Source organism: Myotis yumanensis, unplaced genomic scaffold (assembly GCF_028538775.1).
Source record: "Myotis yumanensis isolate MYYU_CA2020_CCGP unplaced genomic scaffold, mMyoYum1.0.hap1 SCAF_1, whole genome shotgun sequence".
Lineage (NCBI taxonomy): Eukaryota > Metazoa > Chordata > Mammalia > Chiroptera > Vespertilionidae > Myotis > Myotis yumanensis.
In genome coordinates, this window is record NW_027223752.1 from 40,162,622 (window position 1) to 40,189,752 (window position 27,131).

Genomic DNA, 27,131 nt, shown 5'->3' on the forward strand with positions numbered 1-27,131 from the left:
AAGGTGGCCCCCATGGCCGCCTTTGCCCTACCCCCCGGCTCTTAGCTCCCCCCTGGGTTTCCGATCACTGTCAGTGGCAGGGGGCTTCTTCCATGCTTTCCCTTTCGCCTCCCTGCATTGTGCCTACATATGCAAATTAACCGCCATCTTAGTTGGCAGTTAATTTGCATATCGCCCTGATTAGCCAATGAAAATGGTAGCGGTTGTACGCTAATTACCATGTTTCTCTTTTATTAGTGTAGATATTTCAGGAAACACTTCACTTTCTCCCTAAACCTACAAAACTAAGAACACAAATGAATGCCAGGCCTTCATGGCAAAAATCTGGGGGAAATTGATTAAAAGGTTCAAATAGTTTAAGAAGAAGAATATATATTTCTCAATCAACATATTTAAAAGTAGCTGTACTCCTGAACAATTATTATAATGCTGTGTGATCACTTAGCCCTGGAGAGAAAAGAAAAGACTCTATACTACTTTGTGTATAAATTTATATGAAAAAGCAATAATTACACACACAAACATACACTCAATTTTTTAAGTAAAATAACATGTACCTATGGCAAAGTAAAATTTGGAACAGTTAAGTAAGTAACCACTTCTTTGTAATGAAAATGTACATATACACCTTTTCCAGTTTATGACCATTTGTTTTCTCCGGCAGAAGGACAGCTGTTGAAGTACAGCTTTTTCCAGGCAGCAGTACGGTACATTTCTTCAAACTCTCCTTTACTTATGGGATTGTACAAGAAAAGGTATTCTATATTGCTTACACTCTCATAAGGAAACACTTGCTATTAATTTGGTACAGAAGGAAGGTTTAATTTTTTCCACTCAAGGATTTGAAGTCTCTGTTTATAATACTTTATCTATTCCAAAGAATCATACACATATGGTGTGATAATAAAAATCATGAACGGAATTTTCTGAAACTGGCCTAGAGCTACTTAAATATATCTTGCCAGGAAAAAAAACCCAACAACCTTGAAAACAAGGAATGCAGACTTCCTACACAATGTAATTTATTATCTGCCCATCAGTCTTTCTTGCTTGGATTAATCCAACACTCCATGGATTTCTAAAGTTTCAGACATTCATCTCTTTCAGTAATTTTCTATTATTTCTTTTAGATCTTTAGCTGTAAAAAGCTTCAATGAATATGAGATCAAATTTCTTTCTAATATACAATCTGTCATTCTTCCCAGAATTTCTATTAGCCTCTGGCTAATCATTTGATCACTTTTATCCTCTGTTGTAGCCTTAACTCTTTGGTTTTCAAGTGGGTGTCCTATTTCATTAGATTCCAGTCTGAAGAATCATGTATATTTCAAGAAATATAAACATTTATCTCTCAAAAAATATCTCAGCATACAAGATATAAATATATGATAAGACAAGCAAAATACTGCTTCTTAGAGACTGCTGGTGCTTGTTCTAAGAGCTACAGAACCACAGAACTCATGACTACGCAAGTAAAACAAAGAAAGACACTATACTTTCCACTAAATTATTTTTTTTAACTACAAGTAAACTTTCATGCAAGGACTAGCACCTTAATATATTATATATAATACAGAAAGGAAACAAGAATATACATTAAGTTAGGAAATACATCTTCATTAGATTCACATGAAAAGAACAATCAGCTCAGTAAAGTAAACTGGAAAAAATTTTACTAGTAAAGATATGATATCAATAAGAAAGTTCACATATCCATTGATTTTTTTAAAAAAATATATTTTATTGATTTTTTACAGAGAGGAAGGGAGAGTGATAGAGAGCCAGAAACATCGATGAGAGAGAAACATCGACCAGCTGCCTCCTGCATATCTCCCACTGGAGATGTGCCCGCAACCCAGGTACATGCCCTTGACCGGAATCGAACCTGGGACCCTTCAGTCCGCAGGCCGACGCTCTATCCACTGAGCCAAACTGGTTTCGGCTATCCATTGATTTTTAACCAAAAGGTTCACTCCATCAAAAAGCTGCCTGTCACACCTTTTGTCTCATGTCTTTTATTAATGGCATAAGGAAGTGTTTAAAGACATCTTAGAGACAGGTCACAAGCAAGAATTTGTAAGTGATATTTGCTGACATTGATACATAGCATACACTCCTAATACAAGACACACCAATATTGTAATCTAAATTAATAGCTGTAACAGGGTCATCCATAAGTGCCATGGTTATAGTTAAGTGGTTCTGGCCTACACACTACCAAAGCCAGAATTAGTGCTAGAAGACATACCTTGATGACAGGTATTCAACCATTACAAATCATTTCGTTTCACCACATTAACTAAATAGGTATTCTTTTCTCATTCATTTTAAACATAACTAATAGAATTCATTTCATGGAAACTATCCTGGGAAGAAAATTCAAAAAATCTGTGAACCTAATCAAAACACAGAAGTTGAAAGTATTCTTTAAAAACCATGTGGGAAAAGCAACTCTTATATTAAGAAATGACTAAAATAGGGTAAAATTTGATTAGGCCATAGCAAGTGGAAAGGTATTGATATTGGTTGTCTAATCATAAAGAGAAACACATGAGTTGGCAGCATGGAGGCTGAGGGGAGTGACGTCAGAAGCAGAGGAAAGGGGAAAGGGAGAAGTGTGAGAACAGCAAGCATGTTTGGTTTGGGGTGCCTAGTGTATGCTTGACTGTGTTCTAAGTGATCTCTACGTTATTTCCTCGTTTAACCTTCACCACAGACCTGAAACACCGATATTATTTATTTCACAGACGAAGAAATGAAGGCACAAAGGAGTAACTTGCCCAAGCTAGCGATGGTGGGAGAAGCCAGTCTGGCTTGAGAAACTTGCACTTAACTACTCTGCTATGGGAAAGTGCGGGCACCAAGTGAAGAAATCCACCACAGCAAAGAAAAAGAAAGTCTATCAAGAGAACCACTCCCCAGGGCTATTCTTTTTTCTTTTATCATCAGCATTTACAATAAATTGTGTCTGAATGTTGTGTTTAACATTTGGGTTCAAAGAAATTAAAGAATTTAAACAACATAGAAAATTAATTAGAAGCTTTACTAGTAAGATCACTTATAATGTTCATTTCACATTGAAATGTATTTTCAGCATAATTCATTTCATTTTTGTGAGCTGGCTTAGTGAAGTAATTAGTACAAGATCCCTCAGACAAGCTAATGAGTTTCATGGTAGGACTCTACCTAATAGGATACTATGGATAGGACTCTGCCACTACGATTCTACTGTATCAACAACTATTGTTATAGTTCAGAAAAGGAAGTTTCCTATTTCACATGTCTGGGATATTAACACTATATTGAAATAAAAAAAAAAATTAAAATGAAAACCAATCCCTCTTCCCAAAAACTTTGTACTCTTATGGACTATTTTTCCCAGGACTCCTTTAAATATATATATATATATATACTAGAGGCCCGGTGCACAAAAATTTGTGCACTCGGAGGGCGGGGGGGGGGGGGTCCCCCAGCCTGGCCTGTGCCCTCTCGCAGTCTGGGACCCCTCGGGAGATAACGACCTGCTGGCTTAGGCCTGCTCCCGGGTGGCAGAGGGCAGGCCCAATCCCTAGGTGCAGCTCCTGGTCAGGCTCAGAGCAGGGCCGATTGGGGAGTTGGGGCGCCGCCCCGTCATGCACAGAGCAGGGCGGATCGGGAGGTTGCGATGCCACCCTCAGTCACACTCAGGGTAGGGCCGATTGGGGGGTTGGGGCACCGCCCCCTGTCACACTCAAGGCAGGGTCGATGGGGAGGTTGCGGCGCCACCCCCTGTCACGCACAGAGCAGGGCCAATCAGGGGGGTTGGGGCTCCGTACTCTGTCACACACAGAGCAGGGTCGATCAGGGGGTTGGGGAGCTCCCCCCTGTCACGCACAGAGCAGGGCTGATCAGGGGGTTGAGGAGCTCCCCCCTGTCACTCACAGAGTAGGGCCGATAGGGGAGTTGGGGCACCGCCCCCTGTCACACACAGAGCAGGGCGGATCAAGGGGTTGGGGCGCTGCACCCTGTCACACTCAGGGCAGGGCCAATGGGGAGGTTATGGCTCTACCCCGTCACACACAGAGCAAGGCCCGTGGAGGGGGGTTGGGGCGCCACCCTCTATCACACACAGAGCAGGGCCCGTAGGGGGGGTGGGGGGGTTGGGGCGCCGCACCCTGTCACACACAGAGCCGCAGGGCGATCAGGGGATTGGGGAGCTCCCCCCTATCAGGCACAGAGCAGGGCTGATCAGGGGGTTTGGGCACCTTCCCCTGTCACGAACAGAGCAGGGCGGATAGGGAGGTTGTCGCCCCGCCCCCTGTCACACACAGAGCCGCAGGACGATCAGGGGGTTTGGGCGCTGCCCCCTGTCACACTGATCCCGGTGCCGGGAGGCATATTACCCTTTTACTATATAGAATAGAGGCCTGGTGCACAGGTGTGGGCCGGCTGGTTTGCCCTGAAGGGTGTCCTGGATCAGGGTGGGGGTGCCCACTGAGGTGCCTGGCCAGGCTGGCTGAGGGACTGAGGGCCGTTTTCCGGCTGGCGGGTGACTGAAGCTCCCAACTGCTCCTTTTTTTCTTTTTTTTAAATTTATTCTGTTTTTTTCTAGCTTTAGCTCTGAGGCCTCTGCTGCTTTGTTTACCGTCTGTATGTGATACAATGTTGCAGCCCAGCTGGCTGAAGCCAGGCTGACTGAAAGCTGGTTTCTGGGGTTTTGTTTAGCTTCTATATTGGCAACATAGTTGCTTAGAGTTGCAGCTGAGAGGCCGGCAAGGCGGGGAACGTAGGAGTCCGCAGTCACTGGAGCAAGCAAGCCTCCCTGTTTGCTTCAGTGCATGGCTGCCGGCCGCCATCTTGGCTGACAGTTAATTTGCATAAGGCTATGCTGATTAGCCAATGGGAAGGGTAGCGGTCGTACGCTAATTACCATGTTTCTCTTTTATTAGTGTAGAGATATATATATATATATACACACACACACACACACATATACACACACATATTTATACATACAAAAGGCCTCAGTTGGAGTTTGGGTCTAAGAAATCATTAGTTTACAAAAATAATACCTTTTTGTTAAACACTTAAAATACACATATGAAGATAAAATTACACACAGCTATTTTTAAAACAGAATTAGGTTTTCAGCACTTGGAGGAAGTTCAGCAACTTCTTAAAGGATTAGTCAGCCAGCCCTAAACAGATGTACTATGGGAGGAAATAATAACTTTGCTTATGTCTAAAAGAGGTTCAATTTTACTTCAAACATGTTTTTAGTCACAGATTGCAACTAGTTTATTATATTCAACATGTCTTTCTTATTAACCAGGTGTTTCTATTCAATGTTCAAATACCACTGAAAATCTATCCCTACTCAAAATAGTACACAAACACAATCTCTCTTTTTTTAAAAAGGACTTTTTAAAAAATGCTGATGATGTATCTTTCCTCAATTGTTTTTTAAAAATATTTTTAATTGATTTTAGAGAGAAGAAGGGAGAGGGAGAGAGAGAGAAACATCTATGTGAGAGAGAAATATCAATCAGTTGCCTTCTGCGCATGCACCCTGATGGGGATGGAACCTGTAACCTGGTATGTGCCCTGACTGGGAGTCAGACCAGTGACCCTTCAGTGCACGAGACTCCTGACGCTCAACCAACTGAGCCATATCAGCCAAGGCAAGGATTTTTTTCTTTTAAACCCTGCCAACAGTGTCATTTCCCTAATTTGTGTACAAATGAAAATCACAATATACAGAGGAACTTTTCCCCCCATAACCCTAAAAAAATTATAACTTTGTTTTACCATTATCAAGATCTTAAATTTGAATGAAAAGTGGCCGGAATATTCATTATTCTAAACCCCTATAAATAAAAATTAGTACTAAGAAATGCATTATTATTAAACCTTTTTAAAGTGACATGTTACCAGTAAATATTGCTACAGGAAGTACTAGTGTAAAAGACTCCTTCCAAATTTCCTCTCTCTCCCCTAAGTGTTTCCTAGAATTTCTGAACAATATTGAGGCTCAATAAAGCTGCAGTTTGACTACAGATGATGTTACCAGCAGATGGCATTGTAACAGCGCACCCAATCCTTGTTTCCCATGAGACAATACAAACTAGTACATCTAAAAAACTTCACTATCTTACCAAAAGAAAAAAAGAAAAGGAAAAAAAAGACCAAATATTTTCAGAATTATCTAATATTAAATCATAAATTTGAAAAACACTGAGAATTTAAAATGTTTATAGTTCTCGACTGAAAATGAACTTATTTATATCTTTCTGTTTATGAATGAGATTTAGTAACTAGGCTGCCTGAGGAATAAAAGGGCTGCTGAGTTTCTCTTAAACGTAGATTCCCAAACAGAGGTGTTAATTGAGGCCGCTAGAATAAGGTTAGTGGGATTCGTGCCAGACTGGAGAAGCTGGGTTACTCTACCTATTTCAGGAGATCTCGGTAAGACTACTAATGCTTAGGGTTTTCCTTTCACAATATGCAGCAGTAATTCAACCTTTAATCTCCTTGAAAGGTTTGGGGCTTTAGAGAACTAAGGAAAGAATATGCTATCCATAGTGGTCCTTCACATTTTTAAGAGCAAAATAAGAAGTTAACATACGCCTAGGAGCCACTCACCTTTCCACATTTTGAGTTGGGCAAGATATGAAACCAGTAATAACATCAATTAACTTTTATCACGTACTTGTAAGAGTTCATAGTTAATAGACTTTCTCCAGCTTGACTAACGATGATTTGGGGTTTACCGTTTGATTTGCAGGGATATTTTAGCCTTCCGGGTGGTCTATCTCAGGAGTTCAAATGAATTGAAAACATGTAACTACTTACCTTGGTTCTTAAGAAAAGAACTTCATTATGCAACACAGTTAGAGGAACTATGTGGAAAGTACCTATACTTATTTGCTATTACAGCTCTTAATCCTTTTACTAGTAGTATACTAAATTCAAACTCTAAGCCAGAGTTCTCTTGCCCATAACAGCATTAAATATGAAAACTTCCAGACACTTTTCTGACTTTGTGTCCCAACAGCAATGACTCTAGGCAAACACCACTCAGGCTCCTGAGGAAATGGGCAGCTGGGGGGGCTCTCTCAGGCTCTAATTCATTAGTGTTGGGAAGAGATCAGGAATTGCTTTTCAGTAGTATTTTACTATATGGCTCTCCATTTTCCAAAGGTAAGGGTTCCAATAACCTTAGAATAAAAGCACTAAGTTTAGTGAGTCACATTTTTTTCTATCATAAAGTTTAGAGATCATTTAGAGATCAAAAACAGATTTTTTCCACAAAATCTGTTAGGACACATTAGTGCCCAATAACATACTTGGTGCCTGATTGGTCTCGGGGGAAACAAGATTTTCTGTGAAGTTCTGAAAGTAGATTCTTTCCTAAAGAAACTATATGTTCACTAATATAGTCTGTGGTCTTCTCTTCCCAGTTGATTAACTCTCTTTTCCTCCTAAAGGAGTATCACGCCATGTCAATGACTTTTCCTTCTTGTCCTCCATGTCTTATGCCTTCCTTTCTTCCTATAATGGGTCTTACTTACTAAATGCCTACTATGTGCTAGATACTAAGGATGTAAGTCAATGAGCAAGTTACCTAGAGTTATGGAATCTGGAGGCGTAGGGAATAAACTGGGTCTTCATTTTGCTGGTAAGGGTCTCTCTGTTCCATTTACCTCATAGATTCATCCAGGGCACAGAATCCCAAGAAAACTGAGACATGTTTAAATGTTACAAAGAATAAAAGAGTCAGGCAGCATTAATCTAAGACATAATTACCTAATCTGAAAACAGATTTCAAAATACCTTATTTTCTATTTCACATAAGATCTAACTCTCCTCAATCCTTTTAATGTTTAAAGAATTCTAAATTACAAATCATTCATCGGGCTTTCAAGTCTCTTTATATCATTTATATAATATATAAAATTGTCTCTTTGAGGCAAAATCTTAGGCTTTTAAGTAGAACCTTTTTTTAACTGTCTCATTCACTCAACTAATATTATTTATTGAGTTCCTTTACCAGAAACTAGGTCAGGTTATGAAAACACATAGTTCCTGTCCCCAAGGAGATTTTAAAATCCTTGACATTTAATCTTTTCACGGCTTTTCAAACATTTACTATATCATAGCAGAAAGAATTAAGGCTTTAGAATAGACAGAGTGGGGTTTGAGTCCTGGCTTGATTAAGGGGTAAAGGTAAGCAAGTTACTTATACCCCCTGAGCACTGATCCCTGCCTCTATAAAACAAGGGTCAGATCATCTACCTTGAAGAGTTGCGGTAAGTATAATTAAAGTGACTAGTGGAACACTTGACCAAGGTAGAAGCTATTATATTATTTTTCAGTTCTAAACAATCACTGCAAAAACTCAGACCATTTTTACCTGGGGTCCTCAAACTTTTTAAACAGGGGGCCAGTTCACTGTCCCTCAGACCGTTGGAGGGCCGGACTATAGTTTAAAAAAAAAAACTATGAACAAATTCCTATGCACACTGCACATATCTTATTTTGAAGTAAAAAAACAAAACGGGAACAAATACAATATTTGTATTTGCATGTGGCCCGCGGGCTGTAGTTTGAGGACCCCTGATTTATACTAACAGGCTATAACAGAACATCCTATCTTTCAAAAAAATGCTATCTGAATTATATTATATGCAGATAGGCATGGAAGAAGTATACAAATTAAATCTGATGCTACACACTTTATAAGTATCCAATGAATTTCTAATTAATAACAAAAAATCCACTTTGTAGAAATAACATTAAATAAGTCATATGCACAATATATTAAAGATCCTCCTAAATAAGTGTTTCTTCTCATGCATATATGGTCTAGCTGCTTAGGACTTACACAGACCCAGCGTATATCAATCAAAGAACTACTTCTTAAGACTGGAGCTCCTAGTCATTAACCTCCAAGGCTCAACGGCTCCCCTAAAGTTCCAAGAACTGAGATTCCCCTTTTCTGACAAGAAATAGCATCTATGAAAGCTTTTAGACCAATAGTTGCTGATTTGTTAAAGATACCTAACAAAACACCAAATTATTTTTTAGAGAATCTTTTTTCTTTTATTATTTTTTTAAATAAATCTTTATTGTTCATACTATTACAGTTGTTCCTCTTCCCCCCCCCCATAGCTCCCCTCCACCCGGTTCCCACCCCACCCCTGCCCTTACCCCTCTCACTGTCCTCCTCCATAGGTGTATGATTTTGTCCAGTCTCTTCCTGCACCCCCCACACCCCCTTCCCCCCGAGAATTGTCAGTCTACTCCCTTTCTATGCCCCTGATTCTATTATATTCACCAGTTTATTCTGTTCGTCGGATTTTTTATTCACTTGATTTTTAGATTCACTTGTTGATAGTTATGTATTTATTGCCACTTTGTTGTTCATAATTTTTATCTTTACCTTTTTCTTCTTCTTCCTCTTCTGTAGGGAGCGGCTATAGGGTTAAGCCTCGGACTGACCTGTTGGCAAAGCCACAAACAAGTCCCAGCTTAGAGGGCACAGTCCTCTTAGCATAATTAGGCTTGACCTTATGATGCTCCCTAGATCCTTCCTAGGTAGCTAATAGACTGTGGGAGGTGCAGCAAGTGCTGCCAAAACAAGTGAAACTCACAAGAACACTGTAACTATGGTGACTTGTTTACCTCTGGCTATAAAATAAAGGCTCAGCTTGCCTCTGGATTCTCTCTGTGGCCTCAACCAGGCACAGGAAGATCCGCCTAGACCAGGGGTGGGCAAACTTTTTGACTTGAGGGCCACAATGGTTTCTTAAACTGGACCGGAGGGCCGGAACAAAAGCATGGATGGAGTGTTTGTGTGAACTAATATAAATTCAAAGTAAACATCATTACAAAAAAGGGTACGGTCTTTTTTTTTTTTTTAGTTTTATTCATTTCAAAAGGGCCGGATCCCGCCCGCGGGCTGTAGTTTGCCCACGGCTGGCCTAGACCCAGCTTATTCTCTCTGTCTGCCATTTCTCCATCCTTCATCGCTCTCACTCAGGCTTCTGGAACCCTTGGCTGAGCTAGCTCAGCACACTCTTCTTAAAGAATACCCTTCAGCATTTCATATAATACTGGTTTGGCGGTGATGAACTCCTTTAGCTTTTTTTTTTATCTGTGAAGCTCTTTATCTGACCTTCAAGTCTAAATGATAGCTTTGCTGGGTAGAGTAATCTTGGTTGTAGGTTCTTGGTATTCATCACTTTGAATATTTCTTGCCACTCCCTTCTGGCCTGCAAGGTTTCTGTAGAGAAATCACCTTACAGTCGTATGGGTACTCCCTTGTCGGTAACTGTTTTTCTCTTGCTGCTCTCTTTGTCTTTTGCCCTTGGCATTTTAATAATGATGTGTCTTGGTGTGGTCCTCTTTGGATTCCTTTTGTTTGGGGTTTTCTGCACTTCCTGGACTTGTAAGTCTATTTCTTTCACCAGGTAGGGGAAGTTTTCTGTCATTGTTTCTTCAAATAGGTTTTCAATATCTTGCTCTCTCTCTTCTTCTGGCACCCCTATAATTCGGATGTTGGGACGCTTTAAGTTGTCCCAGAGGCTCCTTACACTATCTTGATATTTTTGGATTCTTTTTTCCTTTTGCTTTTCCGGTGTTTTCTGCTTCTTTGTATTTCAAATCTTTGACTTGATTCTTGGGATCCTCTAGCCTGCTGTTGGATCTCTGTATATTATTCTTTATTTCAGTCAGTGTATGCTTAATTTCTAATTGGTCCTTTTTCATATCCTTGAGGGTCTCACTATATTTCTCGGAGGTTTCTAGAAGATTCTTGAGTAACCTTATAACCGTGGTTTTGAACTCTATATCCAGTAGTTTGCTTTCCTCCACTTACTTCATTTGTGACCTGTTCTTTGTCTCCGCATTTTCGCTGCTTCCCTGTGTTAATAGAGTGGCTTTGTGTGCTAGGTGTCCTATAGGGCCCAGTGGCTCAGCCTTCTTGATTACCTGAGGTGGACACTCTTGGTGCACCCCTTTGTGGGCTGTGTGCACAATCCTGTTGTAGTTAAGCCTTGATTGCTGTAGGTATCACTGGGAGGAATTGATCTCCAGGCCAATTGGCTGTGAGGACCAGTTGTGTCTACAATGGGAGAACTTCTGTGCTGGAGACACCTTTATGGGGCAGGACTTGCTTCAGTGGGGCTTTGGCGCTCACTGAGTCTGCCCAGGTTTTTAGACAGAGAAAGGCCAGGCCATTCATATGCACAAGCCTCTGGGCACTGCTTGGGTGGGGTTATAAATAGGGTGGGGCAGGGTCTCAGGGAATCACCAGGGCAGAGCAAACCACAATGGCTGCCAGACTGCTCTGCCTCAGAGTGGTCCCGGGGTCTGTGTCCCGAGGCCCCATGCAGGAACAGTGAACGCTGCAAGCACCTCTGCAAGAAAGCCGCCCTCACGTTTTGGCCCGATGCCAGACAGTCCAGTTTCTCTCCGTATGAGTCTGGGTCCCCAAATTCTCGCCCGGAACTGGAGTTCAGAGCAGTCAGGAGCTTGTACCTCCCTCCCAGTTGAAAAAGACAACAGCGTACCCAGCTGCCAGCCCTTTTGGGCGCGCCTCCGTACCTCTGCACTTCCACACTTCTGCACCTCCTACCGGACTCAATGCACTTTTCTCTTTCCTTCTAGTTGTAGAATTTCCACTCAGCCAGCCTTCCTGTGGTTCTGGATGATATTCAGTTTGTCTTTTAGTTGTAGTTTTATGTGGTTGTGCATGGCAGCAAATTCGGGTGTTTACCTATACTGCCATCTTGGTAGTCTCCTTCCCAAATTATATATATATATATATATATATATATATATATATATGAATAATTGATTTCAGAGAGGAAGGGAGAGGGATAGAGAAAGATAGAAACATCAATGATGAGAAAGAATCATTGATGAGCTGCCTCCTGCAGGCCTCCTACTGGGGCCTCGAAACACGGGCATGTGCCCTTGACCAGAATCAAACCCGGGCGCTTCAGTCCCCAGGCTGATGCTCTATCCACTGAGCCAAACTGGCTAGGGCACCAAATCATCTTTTAAACCAAGCATAACCCTCCCACTGAACTTTCCTGTAATACAAATATTTTAATGTTCTGAAAGAATTAATATGTCTCCCAAACTACCAAAGTAGAAATCGAATTTTGAGGTAAGAAGTTACCTTAAGCTCCCTGCCTCCCATCCTACCCCCAGCAATTTAACAAAGAGAAAACTGAGGCAAAGAGACTGAGGGAGGGCCTTCCCTAAGACACATGGCTACCCAATGACAGAGACTAGAGTAGATAGAACTCAAGGTATGTAACTTCCAGCCCAGTGTTCTGCTCACAAGAACAAGCTTCCAATTCAATTGAAATTAGGGAATGATTTGTGTATACCTGGCTAAGACAAAAAGCTCTCCAATGTGTTTCAATTATTACTTAGTGACTGTCAATAAATAAACTTTTAACCAATGTAAAGAAAATCATGGAGACAGTCTTTTAAAACTAAGTAAGCCTCACCTGCTTTTCTGAATTTGGGGGACATTAAAAGTTGCTGTGATTGCTTCTAACCTTTTTTTAAAGGTTCTAAAACAAAGCAAGCAAGCAAATCAACAAACTTAGAGTTGGGATAACTGATTATTTATCTGTCACCTAATGGAGGAATCCTTCCTAGAACATTCTGACATTTGACCAACCAGCTCTGTTTGAATGTTTTCAGGGATAAGGAGCATTTTCAAAGCGTGTGGGTCATTCCCATTATTACACAGCTTACTTACAAAGGTATTTCAAATGCACCCAAACTAGCTTCACTGTGGACCCATCAGAACCAGCTCTGCTCTCTGGAACAATACTGAATTAGTCTAGCATCTTTTTATTATCTCATGTTCAGCTTTTCATATATTTAAAACTAGCAATCAGTCTAGCAATCCCCTTTTCTCTTCTTTTTTTAATTCATTCATATTTTTTACTGATTTCAAAAAGGAAGGGAGAGAGAGAGAGAGAGAGAGAGAAACATAAATGATGAAAGAGAATCATTGATCGGCTGCCCTCGTGCATACCCCATACTGGGGATCAAGCCCGCAACCCAAGCATGTGTCCTGACTGGGAATGGAACCACGACCTCCTGGTTCATAGGTTGACACTCAACCACTGAGCAACACAAGCCGGGCCCCTTTTCTCTTCTTGATATATATATATATTATTGATTTCAGAGAGGAAGGGAGAGGGAGAGAGAAAGATAGAAACATCAATGATGAGAGAGAATCATTGATCAGCTGCCTCCTGCACGCCTCCTACTGGGGATCAAGCCCGCAACCCGAGCACTTAAAAGTACTTGGAAATAGCCCATACAAATCATATCCAGCTCCAATCAGTTCAACAAAGGTTCATCAAGCCTCAGGTATTGTGCTAGGTTCTGGGAGTACAAAAAGAAATGAGACATAATCCTTGCCCTGGAGGAACTTAAATGTAGTGGGGGAGAAAAGCACATACAGAGATAACTTTAATAACAGCAAGGGCTAAAATAGAATCCTGTTCAATAACAGTTACATACAAGATTAGAGAACAGGGATTAGGGTGAAGGATATAGAGAATACAACAGCAAGCAGGCATTGTGCCAGGGTCACAAAATTGGATCCAAATTCCTGGAATGAAAATTCTACATAAAATGATAAAAAAATAGCTCAACCTAATCTAAGAAAAAATGTGATGGTGCTTACTAATTACATGGAGAGGACAATGATGGACTGAAAATAATAAAATATACATTCATATTAGAGATCAAGTGTACAGTTAAGCAATAAGTATTTGCTAAAATAAAATAAATTATTCCAAAGAAGATCTTAAAATCAATGACATTATATAGATTCCTAAAGGACTTAGGACTTATTTTACTGAATTCTAGTCTGAAGAGTAAAGTAGTGTTTGTTAGACAGAAATTATTTTGTGTGACACCCAAGAAAGCATTCCTCTCATTCAATATTTGTTTCCATGAACATTGAAAGAATAAAAACAAGAATGTTCAGGATTTCCAGAGCAATGGCAACTACAATTTATTGTTGGAATGTTAATACTTTTTTAAGCCATAGTGAAGTATTTTATTTGTAGGGCAATGGAGAGTCACTGTCTGATTCACACAGTCACAAAAATAAGCCACAAATACAAAATTAGGTTGGAAAAGGCAATTCCTCCAACATACCCAAATGCCTGGTCTTCATAGGCTCAGCCATTCCCTCCAAGATTCTCTTGGAACTCAACTGGACCAAGCCTCCTTTTGAATGGGTGGGAAAACTAAGGTTTGGAGTGAGAAAATAATGTGCCTCAAGGAATGACTTAAAATTAGTTACAAAGGATAAGTAGAAGCAAGACTCCTGATCATATAGAACTGAGATGAAATATTGGGCTCTTAAGCTCAATTCAAATCTTTAGCTCTACAACTTAGCTATGTGGATCATGAGCAAGTTCTTCAATACCACTAACTCTTTTTAAAATATATTTTTTATTTTTGACATTACAGATATCCCCCCCTTTTGCCCTCTCCCCTCCCTCTCCCCATTCCTCCACCCCCTGCCAGGCCTTCACCACACTACTGTGTCTATGGGTTATGCATATCTATCTATCTATATAAAAGCCTAAACAACCAAACGACCAAATAACCAGTCACTATGACGTGCACTGACCACCAGGGGGCAGACGCTAAACACAGGAGTTGCCCCCTGGTGGTCAGTGCACTCCCATAGTGGGAGCGCCGCTCAGCTGACCAACAGGTGCCAGATGTCAGGCTCACGCTGGCAAGTGCAGCTGTGGGGGCGCAAGCCTCTCCCGCCTCTGCAGCAGTGCTACTGAGTGGCAGTGGCTGCAGGAGCAGCAGTGCCGGGATGAGTGGGAGCAGCTTGGTGCCAGGCTCAGACTCCTCCCCAGCCGCCTGCCACTACTACATCCCTCAGGGGATGTCGGACTGCCGGTTTCGGCCCACGGGGATCGGGTCGAAACCAGCAGTCTGAAATCCCCCAAGGGGTCCTGGATTGTGAGAGGGCGTAGGCCAGGCTGAGAGACCCCATCGGTGCATGAATCTGTGCATCAGGCCTCTAGTAAGTACATAATTTCTTTGGTTTATCTCTTCTAATTCTTAGTTACCACATCAGTAAAATGGAATAATAAAGTGTTTGGGGGAGGATAAGATAACCTGGGTAATTTGCTTAACTCTCACTAAATGTAGCCAAGGGGATGTTAATATTTTCCTTGACCAAGAAACCCATTAAAGACTAGAGGCCTGGTGCACAAAAATTTCTGCACTCGGGGGGGAGGGGGTCCCTCAGCCCGGCCTGTGCCCTCTCGCAGTCTGGGACCCCTCAGGGGATGACCACCTGCTGGCTTAGGCCCGCTCCCAGGGGGATTGGGCCTAAGATGGCAATCAGACATCCCTCTGGCAGCCCGGCAGCCCTCGGGGGATGTCCACTGGCAGCCATCAGCCTGGCTTGTGGCTGAGCAGAGCTCCTCCCATGTGAGAGCACCCTGACCACCAGAGGGCAGCTCCTGCATTGAGCGTCTGCCCCCTGGTGGTCAGTGTGTGTCATAGTGACCAGTCATTCCCAGTCCTTCTGCTGTTAGGGTCAGTTTGCATATTACCCTGTTACTATATAGGATAGAGGCCTGGTGCACAGGTGGGGGCTGGCTGGTTTGCCCTGAAGGGTGTCCCAGATCAGGGTGGGGGTCCCGCTTGGGTGCCTGGCCAGCCTGGATGACAGGCTGATGGCTGTTTGCAGCTGGTCACACCACCTTCAGGGTGGGGGTCCCCACTGGGGTGCCTGGCCAGTCTGGGTGAGGGGCTGAGGGCCGTTTTCAGGCTGGTGGGTGACTGAAGCTCCCAACCTCTCCTTTTTTTCTTTTTTTTCTTTTATTCTGGGATTTATTTACCTTCTATGGCTGTCACTGGAGCTGAGAGCCGGCTTTAGCTCTGAGGCTCAGCTCTAGCTCTGAGACCTTGGCTGCTGAAAACAGGTATCTGGGCTTTGTCTAGCTTCTATAATTGAAACACTGTTGCAACTCCAGCTCTGAGGCCCCACTGGCTGAAAGCAGGTTTCTGGGGATTGTTTAGCTTCTATAATTGCAACATAGTTGCTTAGAGTGCAGCTCAGAGCTGGGTGGCGGCAAGCAGGGAACCTTGGCTTCCTCCATCACTGGAGCAAGCAAGCCTCCTGTTCGCTTCAGCTGCCTGGCTGCCGGCCGCCATCTTGGGTGGCAGTTAATTTGCATATCACCCTGATTAGCCAATGGAAAGCGTGTCGGAGGTATGGTTAATTACCATGTTTGTCTATTATTAGATAGGATAGGATAGAATAGACTTCAGTTGAATAATACTTAAAGTGCAATAGTTCAGATCTCGAGTATCAGAGTTGAACTTTATTAAAACTGTCATCTTTCAATTATTTTGAACTGTTACATATAAGATTAAAATTTCCTCTGACCATACAATCTTGTGTAAGACCCAAAGTGCATGTCAACCTTCTCTGTGTATATTCCTTTAAACCAGCGATTTTCAACCTTTTTTTTTATCTCATGGCACACATAAACTAATTACTAAAATTCTGAGGCATACCAAAAATATTTTTTTTGCTGATCTGACAAAAAATTAGGTATAATTTTGATTCATTCACACTGGACAGCTATTGTGTTGACTGTTGTCATTTTTTTTTAAATTTGACAATTTAAGGCAGCGGTTCTCAACCTGTGGGTCGAGACCCCTTTGGCAGTCGAACGACCCTTTCACAGGGGTCACCTAAGACCATCCTGCATATCAGATATTTACATTATGATTCATAACAGTAGCAACACTACAGTTATGAAGTAGCAACAAAAATAATTTATGGTTGGGTCACAACATGAGGAACTGTATTTAAAGGACCAGAAGGTTGAGAACCACTGATTTAAGGGAAAATAGGTCAGTCCCCTGACTAAATAGCCAGGTATTGTATGCTTTAAAAATTCCTGAATTTTTAAATTCAAGAATTTAAACACAGCGTACAGGTTGAAAATCGCTGCTTTTAAACTAATAGCATTAACTTAGTACTCCAGTCAATGCTAAAAACATGTTCAGCACTATGTAACTTCTTTACAACATATATAAATTTAATTCCCATATTTTGTATTTAAATGTGTAGCTATCTCTAATAACACTAATTTTTGGTTCTTGATACTGGGATTTTATGATGGGAACAAGATAACAGATAAATGTGACAATGTTTTTCTCAGGTCTATTTTTTAAACCACTTGGTCATTTTTCTCTGCTATAAGAGGACACTGTTTGTCTACACCTGAATGTTCACAGCTCATAGACTCCCACTCCCACTAAAGCAGTCCCAACTAATGGGGGTGAGTAGGACAAAAGTGGAGGGGAAGTATTTCAGAATCACCTGGAGAGTTTTCTAAAGCAGCGGTCGCCAACCTTTCAGACCTCATGGACCACCAGTGGTCCACAGACCACCAGTTGGCGACCGCTGTTTTAAATAATACCTCACCACTATCACAACTACAGAATGCAAATGTTTTAGAGGTGTGTTGTGGGCCTAATAGCAAGACTGAAATCAAGGTTTTACCTGGAACTGATTTAGAAGTTATTGTCCAGGAGGGCTGCTTAAAAAACCTACAAAAAAAGAGTAATGAGGACAACACGCAAGGTTTCTGAGGATACCTGTGACTACAGGGGTTCAGGTTCCCAGCTAGACCTGTGGTACGGCAAGAAACCAAAAGAGGAAATCATTCCCATCACATCTATACATAAACCACGTACTTTCCACGGCTTACCTCCAATATTCTGGATTATTATGGTGCCTGCCACCACCACCTATAAAAGAACAAATGTATTTAGAAGATGAAAGGGGAAGTAATATAAAAAATGGTATTTTATTAAAATCCAATAACTACTACTAAAAAACAGATGCAGAAATCCAGAAAAATTGGAAAGAATAAATTTTGCCAGCCATTTGTAATACATAAAACTAATAATCATTACATTAAAAAGCCTTTCTTTAATAGTTCCATGGTTACTATAAAGAATACTTTTGAAAGTTTTCTTGGCAGTCATTTTTAACAGTTAAAAGTGTTAAAAAGCTAGTAATCAGTGGTTATCAAAGTACCAAAAAAAATGAAATTGGATCTATCTGGTCTCATTCTCCATTTTTACTGGTTTACCACACTGCTTTAGTAGGTAGACTGAGACAGGCTTGAGGTGTGCTCTGCCAATGCTGTACTACCTAAAAGGAAATGATATAGTCTTCTGAACATATTACCCCTCATACATCAAGGCTTTCCACATCTCTTGTCCCAGGGAATAATAATCTAGAGCAGGAAACTTTAGAACCCATATATTCTCAAACCTGAAAATTTAGCAACATTTCAAACTCAATAATATGCAGTGGGCTGAGTGTAAGACAATGGGAGGTTATAAAGACTAGTATCTGCCCTGGCTGGTTTGACACAGTGGATAGAGCATTGGCCTGTGGACTGAAGAATCCCGGGTTAGATTCCAGTTATGCCTGGGTTGCAGGCTCGATCCCCAGTGAGGGGTATGCAGGAAGCAGCTGATCAATGATTCTCTCATCATTGATGTTTCTGTCTGTCTCTCTCTCTCCCTTCCTCTCTGGAATCGGTAATATATAGAATTGGTGAACTCCTCCCCTCTCAAAATGGGGCAGCTGCTACTCAGCTCTGGTTAGTTGCTGGCACAGGGGCATGTGAACCCAATGCAGCTAGATCTTCCAATTTGTGAAAGTCAGAAATTGAATTCTTTAAAATTTCGTAACTCTTAGTTAGCAATCAGTTAAAAATAAAAAGGATTTGAACTGAACAAAATATGTTCGAGGACTAAGTTCAGCCTGCAGGCTGCTAGCTTGTGATCTTTGGTGAGACTCCTGGGAAACTCAAGACAGCAGTTGATCCATTCTTGGTAACCAGATGTACTCAGAAGAAAGACATTCTCCTTCCACTTGGGCCTTCCGATCACTCAAACAAATCTTGGTGGATCTGCACCCCCAATGTATGTTGGAGCTGACTAACTATCTAGGGTCATGCAGTCCTACATAGATTGGAAACAGATCACCCTTCCAGGAATCTCATCAGTGGCACAGCATTTACCTATCCTGGGAACAATCTAAGTTACTGAGGCCGAGAGGCCTTGGAGTCTCCAGAGCAGGACTAATGACAGGAAAATTTAGACACACGTCTTTGAAAATGTGGTCATCGTCTCTCTAACATTTTCCAGAAAATAAAAATAAAAAAACTTTGCCTATCAACCCATTTAAAAATTAGTTTCAAAATTCAGTTATTTGTGAAAAGACTATTTTGAACTTTTTTTTAACACTACCTTTCATCAGTCATACATAATAACTGGATTTCTTTTCAGTCATATATAATAATGGATTTTTTTCTATTAATATCTTGCGAAAAGTAATAATATCAACTTATTGGTGATTATTTTTTCCGTTGTTTTCTTTTTTTAGCATTTAAGATCTAGAAAGCCTATCTATCTATCTATCTATCTATCTACCTACCTATCTATCTTCTTATCTACCACAGTGCATGATGTGGTATTTGCTCAAGACATATTTGTTTGGTTAGTAAATAAATCAATTTAGAGACAATTCAAAAAAAAATCTTCCTTAAAATTTTCAAAAAACATTTCAAAAATATTCTTTAATTCTCAGAACAATGTTATCCTATCATATATAATATCACTATCCATATTATATCTGGAAAGCAGGTAATAGGGAAGTTTCAACCCAATTGTGAAAATGAAGAGAAAATATTTAAAAGGCAGACAAGCAACTCCTATTTGGAGTGCCCTCTATCTGTGTGCCTGCCTACGACGTACCGGGTGCATACATTACAATGATAATGCAGCTATTCTAGATTTCTAGGAAAGAGGATTCAACAATCCATGCTCCTCATTTAGACCCTCCTGCTATACAAGGAATTCAGGAAATACTACTGGGAAATAACACTGATGATACTTAGAGTCATGTTATAGAACATATTCAATTAATTGGAGAGTTTTCTTATGTAAGCAACATTTTCTTCCTCCTTGGTTAAACTGAATGCAGGAAACTGATCATGATTCTACCAAACATTCTGACCTTTAGGAAAGAGAAACTGTTACTGGGGTATGAACAAAACCCTTTAACCTTAAGTAACTATTCTCCATTTTGCACTTTTGTACTTTATCCCTTTAGTAAATGTGAATGTAAATATAGGTGTTTTCCCTATTAAATAGATCTTTTTCCTTCCAGACTTGCCTTAGAAATTAGTTCAGCCATCTAAAAATACAATATTCTTTTAGATTTAAAAACAAAATAAACAAGCAAAACCATAAAAAACAGATTTACAAATAAAAAGAAAAAGGCCTGTTTGAAACCAATATGAAAATAGGTTTTATAAGTATGATAGCTCTTGAGAAATAAAAAAAAAAAGTACTATGGCACTAACAATATTTACCTCCTGATCACCTGTGGAAGAAGACAGTGTTTCCCCTACCTGCTAAATTAGTTTAGTATGCCTATCACAAATGAGTGCCCAACAAATATTGCTGTTAGTTTTCTTATTCTGAGGAGAAAAAAGCAGTTAGAGCCTAGAGTCCTTTAAGTAACTGTGGAGAAATAGGCCCCTCTATTTCTCTGGGCCTTAATTTCCTCACCTATAAATGAGATAGCTACAAAATCTTGCAGCACTGTTAAGCTCTTAAATAATATGATCTTCTAATTAGCCATTTTGTAAATAGTCATGGTATAACTTTTTAAAATATATTTTTATTGATTTCAGAGAGGAAGGGAGAGGGAGAGATAGAAACATCAATGATGAGAATCATTGACCATTGCCCCCTACATGCCCCCCTACTGTGGATCGAGCCCACAACCCAGGCATGTGCCCTTGACCAGAATCAAACCCAGGACCCTTCAGTTCACAGGCTGACACTCTATCCACTGAGCCAAACTGGCTAGGGCTAGTTATGGTATAATTTTAATCCTATGCTTCTCTACTCTCCTGTCGTTTTGGGGATATACTCAGAGAATATAATCAAAATTAATAAGGAAAACTTAAAATAGACCACTGCTACTATTTTAAAATTATCCAAGTCATTGCTGTCCTTCATTAGGGTGAAAAGTACTAAAAGATTTAAGTGTTGAATTAAATTTATTGATGCATTTTTAGAAAGGGCATAAGAGATTTCTTCTCTTCCACTCCTATTCCCATCATTCTGTCTTTACTTTAACTTCCTTTTATTTCTCTAATTTCTTTCCCTGATATATACTTGTCTTTTCTAATTGGAAAGAGAAGGAAAATGTGCCTCTCTGGATTTTGGACATAGCAAGGAGAAGAAAAAAATTACCTTTCCACATAATCCAAATGCAAAGAGTCCAAGATCTTCATAAGATGTCACAGCTGTTAAGAGAAATTGTAATTTTCATTTTTACACAAAACTATTTGTGTGCCAAGTCTTAAAGGGAAGAAAGTTATTCCACTATTACCTTATAGCTATTGGATGGTCACACTAAATTTAAAGTAGAAGTAACCACTTTTGGGGACACTTTTGAAGACTTATGGTCTGCAAGGATAGAGTCCTCTTAGAAGAAGTAGAGCTTAGCAAACTCCAAGGTTGTCTAACCACCACCCAGGCTGCATTAATCCAAATGGAATAATTACTCAAGAACAAACCCCATTTCTCACTAAACAGTACTTGCCTGCTGCACTGTCCAAATGTAAGTTTTTGTTGGCAAATTTCTGAAAATTGCATAGGTAAATAAAGTTAAAGTATGAAAGCTGTATCATACTTTCAGAAACATTTACTTTTCCAGCTACCTAGGATAATGACACTGTGTTCATGATAGAAAAAAATACCCTTATCCCACAATTAGTAAGGCATACATTTTCTTTTTTCATAAAATTACTCTCATCTCATTTCATACATTCTCATTTCATATGTTCAAAAAATGTGGACACAGATGAAAATTCAATGGCTCATAAAAGCACTACATTTTTCCTCAAGCCATATAGCTTCATGCTCTAACTAGTGACACCACTGGTAAAAATAAGAAAAGTAAAAACATTTGTATAATCCTACAGTGTGGACAAGTGCTTAACCTCATACTTCTTATACTAAAAAGAAGCACACTACCAAATCCCAAGGCTTGGTGGGAACAGACATCTCCTACTGAGTCAGAGATATAGCTCATCATTTCTTAAAGCAAGTTTTCATATATCCCCTCAAGCTACATATGGGTTTTCTTTAAACTGCCACTAAATTAACAAAAAAATTCTTCTATTATTTTATAAATAAGTCTTCCAGGTATGTAAAAATAAGGACTTTAAATACCACCTATGGCCTTTACATGTTATAACAACATGGTCTAAGAGAAAACAGTGAAATGCTGAAAAAAAGTAAGTTGTAATAATTAAGAACAAAAATACTAACTTTTCTTGCCAAGTATACATTTAAGATTTTAACTTTATTATCAGAGTTGATCAAAGAATTTTCAAACTTTTTGGATGGTACAGCTATTTACATCCTACTAAACATAACAGGCAAAGACAAATTAGTTTTGAATTGGGGATATATAAGTTGATTTTAAGTAGGAAACTTCATGCTTTAACAAGGAAAGACTTCAGTAATCATTTTACAGGGGTTGATTTTAAGTACGATACAGTTAGCCCTTGAACAACACCATGGTTAAGGGCGCCAACTTCCAGGCAGTCAAAAATCTGTGCATAACTTTTGACTCCCCAAAAACTTAACTGCTTATAGCCTTCTGTTGACCATAAATCTTACCAGTAAAGAAAGCCCATTTTTTTGTATATGTATTATATACTGTATATGTATTATATATTGTATTCTTACAATAAAGTAAGCTAGAGAAAAAGTATTATTAAGAAAATCATAAGGAAAAATACATTAATAGTACTATATTTATCAATACTGTAAGTTCACGTCATCTGTTTACAAGATGCATCATTTGTCAGTACCTACATCAATACTGTCTTATATGATACAAAACATTAGATGTTAATGTATTACTAACACTAGATATCAAAAATGAAAAGATAATATGAAGAAGAAATTCATATTTATTTACAGGTATAACAGTTCCTGCATTGATAATGAAGCAGCAGCAATATGATTGCTTTATGGTAGCCTAGCCTAATTGACACAATTGCTTCACAGTAGTAAGAAAATCTCCAAAAAATTTTCCAACATAGTTATTGAAAAAAATCTGCATATACTAGCAAGTGGACCCACACAGATCAAAATCGTGTTGTTCAGAGGTCAACAGTATTTTAGACATAAAATTAAAAAGCAGAATTACAAAACTAAGAACTGGAATTATTTCCTCCTATGGAAAATGGCGACATTCTTTTTTTCCAAATACATATTCTAACATGAATGTCATCACAAAAGTTAGTAATTATTTGAAGCAATAAATCTTTACTAATTTAATATTCCTAAACACAACTGAGTGTTAATGATGTATAGGGGCACGATTTCTTATATTATACATTCCAAAGCTTTGGTATTCATTTATAAAACGAGAACATTTTCTAAATGTTAGCTTCTATCTAATTTGGCACTGGGAAGGTAATACTATATAATAAAAGGCTAATATGCAAATCAACCAAATGGCAGAACGAAAGGTCTCTGTGACACACACTGACCACCATGGGGTAGATGCTCAATGCAGGAGCTGCCCCCTAGTGGTCAGTGCACTCCCACAGGGGGAGCGCCACTCAGCCAGAAGCCGGGCTCACAACTGGGGAGTGCAGTGGTGGTGGCAGGATCCTCTCCTGACTCCACAGCAACGCTAAGGATGTCCGACTGCCGGCTTAGGCCCACTCCCAGCATGCCTAAGCCATCAGTCGGACATCCCCTAAGGGCTCCCGGCCTGCGAGAGGATGCAGGTTGGGCTGAGGGACCATCCCCCACCACCGAGTGCACAAATGTCATGCACCGGGCCTCTAGTTTTATTATATAATATGTGTATGTGACCCAAGTGTCCAGAAGGTCTCTGATCTGTCACTACAAGGCATGAGATTAAAGAAACATGATTGTTTATTTTTTACATCCTTTTTTAAAAATCCTCACCCAAGGATGTTTTATTGTTTGTTTTTTTAAAGAGAGGAAGTGGGGAGGGAGCGGGGGGAGAGAGAGACAGACATTGATGTGAGAGAGAAACATTGATCTGCTGCCTTCCATACATGCCCTGACAGGGAATCGAATCTACCACCTTTTGCTATACCAGAAGACTCTGACCAATTGTACCACCTGGCCAGGGCTACATCCCTCTTTTATAGTATAATTAAATATAGTCTTTCTTAAGAAAAACTTTCCTTCCAAGAATTTTAAGCAAGAAGAATTTTCAGTGTTATATCAAATAACAGTTTTATTTTTATATTTAATGCAATTTATTTTTATTGAATTAGAGTTGACATCCACTATTATATTAGTTTCAGGTATACAATGCAGCGATTCACTATTTTTGTACATTACAAAATTATCACTACGGTATGTCTAGTTACCATCTGTCACCATATAAAGTTATTACAATATTATTGTCAACATTTCTCATGCTGTATGTTACATCCCCATGACTTACTTTATAAATTAAGTTTCTACCTCTTATTCTCCTTCACATGTTTCACCCACCCTGCCATTCTCCACTCCTCTGGCAACCACCAGTTTGTTATTTGTATCTATGAGTCTATTTCTGTTTTGTTCAAATAACTTGCTTTTAAGATGACCTACTTTGCATCAGTTTCTCAGTTGGTGAGCATGTTATCAAGATAATACTCATTATGCCCGGCCAGTGTGGCTCAGTAGTTGAGCATTGACTCAGGCACCAGGAGGTCTTTGGTTCGATTCCTGGTCAGGGCACATACCCTGGTTGCAGGCTGGATACCCAGCAGGAGGCGTGTAATGTTTCTCTCTCATGGATGTCTCTGTCTCTCCCTCTCCCTTTCTCTCTCTGAAAGCAATAAAAACATATTTTAAAAAAAGATAATACTCATCAAAAAGTTTAACTAGGGTTTATTTCATTTTTAAACAGCATAAAAAAGTATAGATTATATATTTAATAAACATAAAAAGCAAATAACTTTCCCAAAAGCAAAAATCATATTAAAAGATCCCAAAAGAACTTGTATTTCAGCTATCAAAATTTAAGTAAATTAAAGGTTTATTCTTAATTTTTTAATTAGAACTCAACCTTTATTATTGCAGAAAATATAATTAAAAAAACAGCACAATAAGACAGCTGTAATTGCAACTTCTGACAATAGTGGCATACATTGTAGCAATCTCAAATTTCTCTCTTATTTTCTAGTTTTATGAAAATATCTCTAAATGCAGCACACTCCCAAGTTTACAGTGAAAAGGGCTTAGAACAGCCGTGGGCAAACTACGGCCCGCGGGTCAGATCCAGCCCATTTGAAATGAATAAAACTAAAAAAAAAAAAAGACCGTGCCCTTTTATGTAATGATGTTTACTTTGAATTTATATTAGTTCACACAAACACTCCATCCATGCTTTTGTTCCGGCCCTCCGGTCCAGTTTAAGAACCCATTGTGGCCCTCAAGTCAAAAAGGTTGCCCCCCCCTGGCTTAGACTATAAAGTGGAGACTGAGTACAATGTTCAAATCCTAACTCTATCTTTCAACTCAACATGTCTGGCTAGTCATTCAGTTCTGTCCCTGGCATCATACTTCTATGTGGCAAAAATCAGACGCCCTTTTCCACATCTGAGACATTGTGAATATGAACAATGACTTCTGGTTTAACAATGAGGCTGAACCAAAATATGTACAGTCAGTCAAATGCTTTATCTCTACATATTCACTTTTTAATGGTTTTCTGAATCATCTCCACATATAAACCAAATCAACACCAGTGAAAAACTTTTAAAATTCTGTCATTTGGACACTTAAGATGCTGGAAACAGTATAAATTGGTACTGACTTTTGGACTTCAATTTGAACAAGGAGCCTTTAAAATATTTATAACATTTGACCACTAGGAGCATGCATCTGAGGAAACGACAAAAACCAGAGAAATCATTATTTGCAAAGATGCTCATCATGCATTATTTATATTGACAATAAAAACCTACTTAAGTGCTAAACAATGGTAAGGTAGTTAAGTAAATTATGATAGGTATATCTGATTAAATAATATGTAGCTATTAAAAACTATGTTTATAATAACATAAAAATGTCAATATAAAGAAATAGGATTCAAATATGATTTATAAAGCAAAACATAAAAACAGTAGAATAGATTATAAACAAACAATTATATAGTCTTCTTTGTCTTCCTTTTTTTAGGGGGGGGGGAATTCAAATACTCTATAATGAGTATAACAGAGTGGTAAAACTTTACTTTTAAAAACAGTATCACTTGAACAGTTTGGTTTCCTCCACCAAATACCTGAGTTGCAGGTATTTAAAAAGCTGCAGTTTTTAATTTCTCTGGTGTTTAGTAATTTAAGTATTAATTTGTCTACTAATAAGGGATACTTTTGCTGCTCGTTCACATGATCAACGTTTTAATATCTTAAAGTGAAAGATGTTTTGATATCAGAATAAGATGTGGTAATGGTCAATCACATTAATAGCATATTCCTACAGATTAGGAATAACATTAATTATGAAAATTATGAAATGAATTCAGTCTTTTACAGGAATTCATATAAGCAATACCTGGCACAATTCCCCTTAAATAAATAACTGAAAGCAGTCATAGCGATCTATTTTAGGAAATAATTTTTTTATATTTAAGAAATCAATGTTATGCTTTTGAGGCAGCAGAAAGGCTATAAATCCTAATGAAGTAAATTGGGGGAAAATTTCTTCTTTAATGTACCATCAAGGTACACTTTAGTGCTATTTTGGCTAGACCAAGACTTTGGCCTCTACAGGAATCGTTTGGAAAGCTGCTTCCCATGAAGTAGTGGAATATTTCCAGCTAGTTACTCCAGTGTTCTGTCTGCTTTGCATTTTCCCCTCAATGAAACAGGACAATTAATAAACTGTGGTTACAGCACAAAGCCCAAGCTTCAGCAGCAGCAATATTATCTTTGGATCTGGACTGAGGGGCATGAGTTAGTCAAATA

General features: G+C 39.3%; 1 protein-coding gene across 1 annotated transcript in view; it reads right to left on the reverse strand.

Moving 5' to 3' along the window:
• SLC38A6 (solute carrier family 38 member 6) overlaps window positions 1–27,131 on the reverse strand; it is a 68,825-nt gene that overhangs the window by 28,751 nt on the left and 12,943 nt on the right. The window contains exons 4-5 of the mRNA XM_070418848.1: window positions 21,364–21,416; window positions 17,787–17,826 (exon numbers count right to left, since the gene is read on the reverse strand). Of these exons, the coding sequence (XP_070274949.1) occupies window positions 17,787–17,826; window positions 21,364–21,416 (93 nt within the window). The remainder of the gene's footprint in view (window positions 1–17,786; window positions 17,827–21,363; window positions 21,417–27,131) is intronic.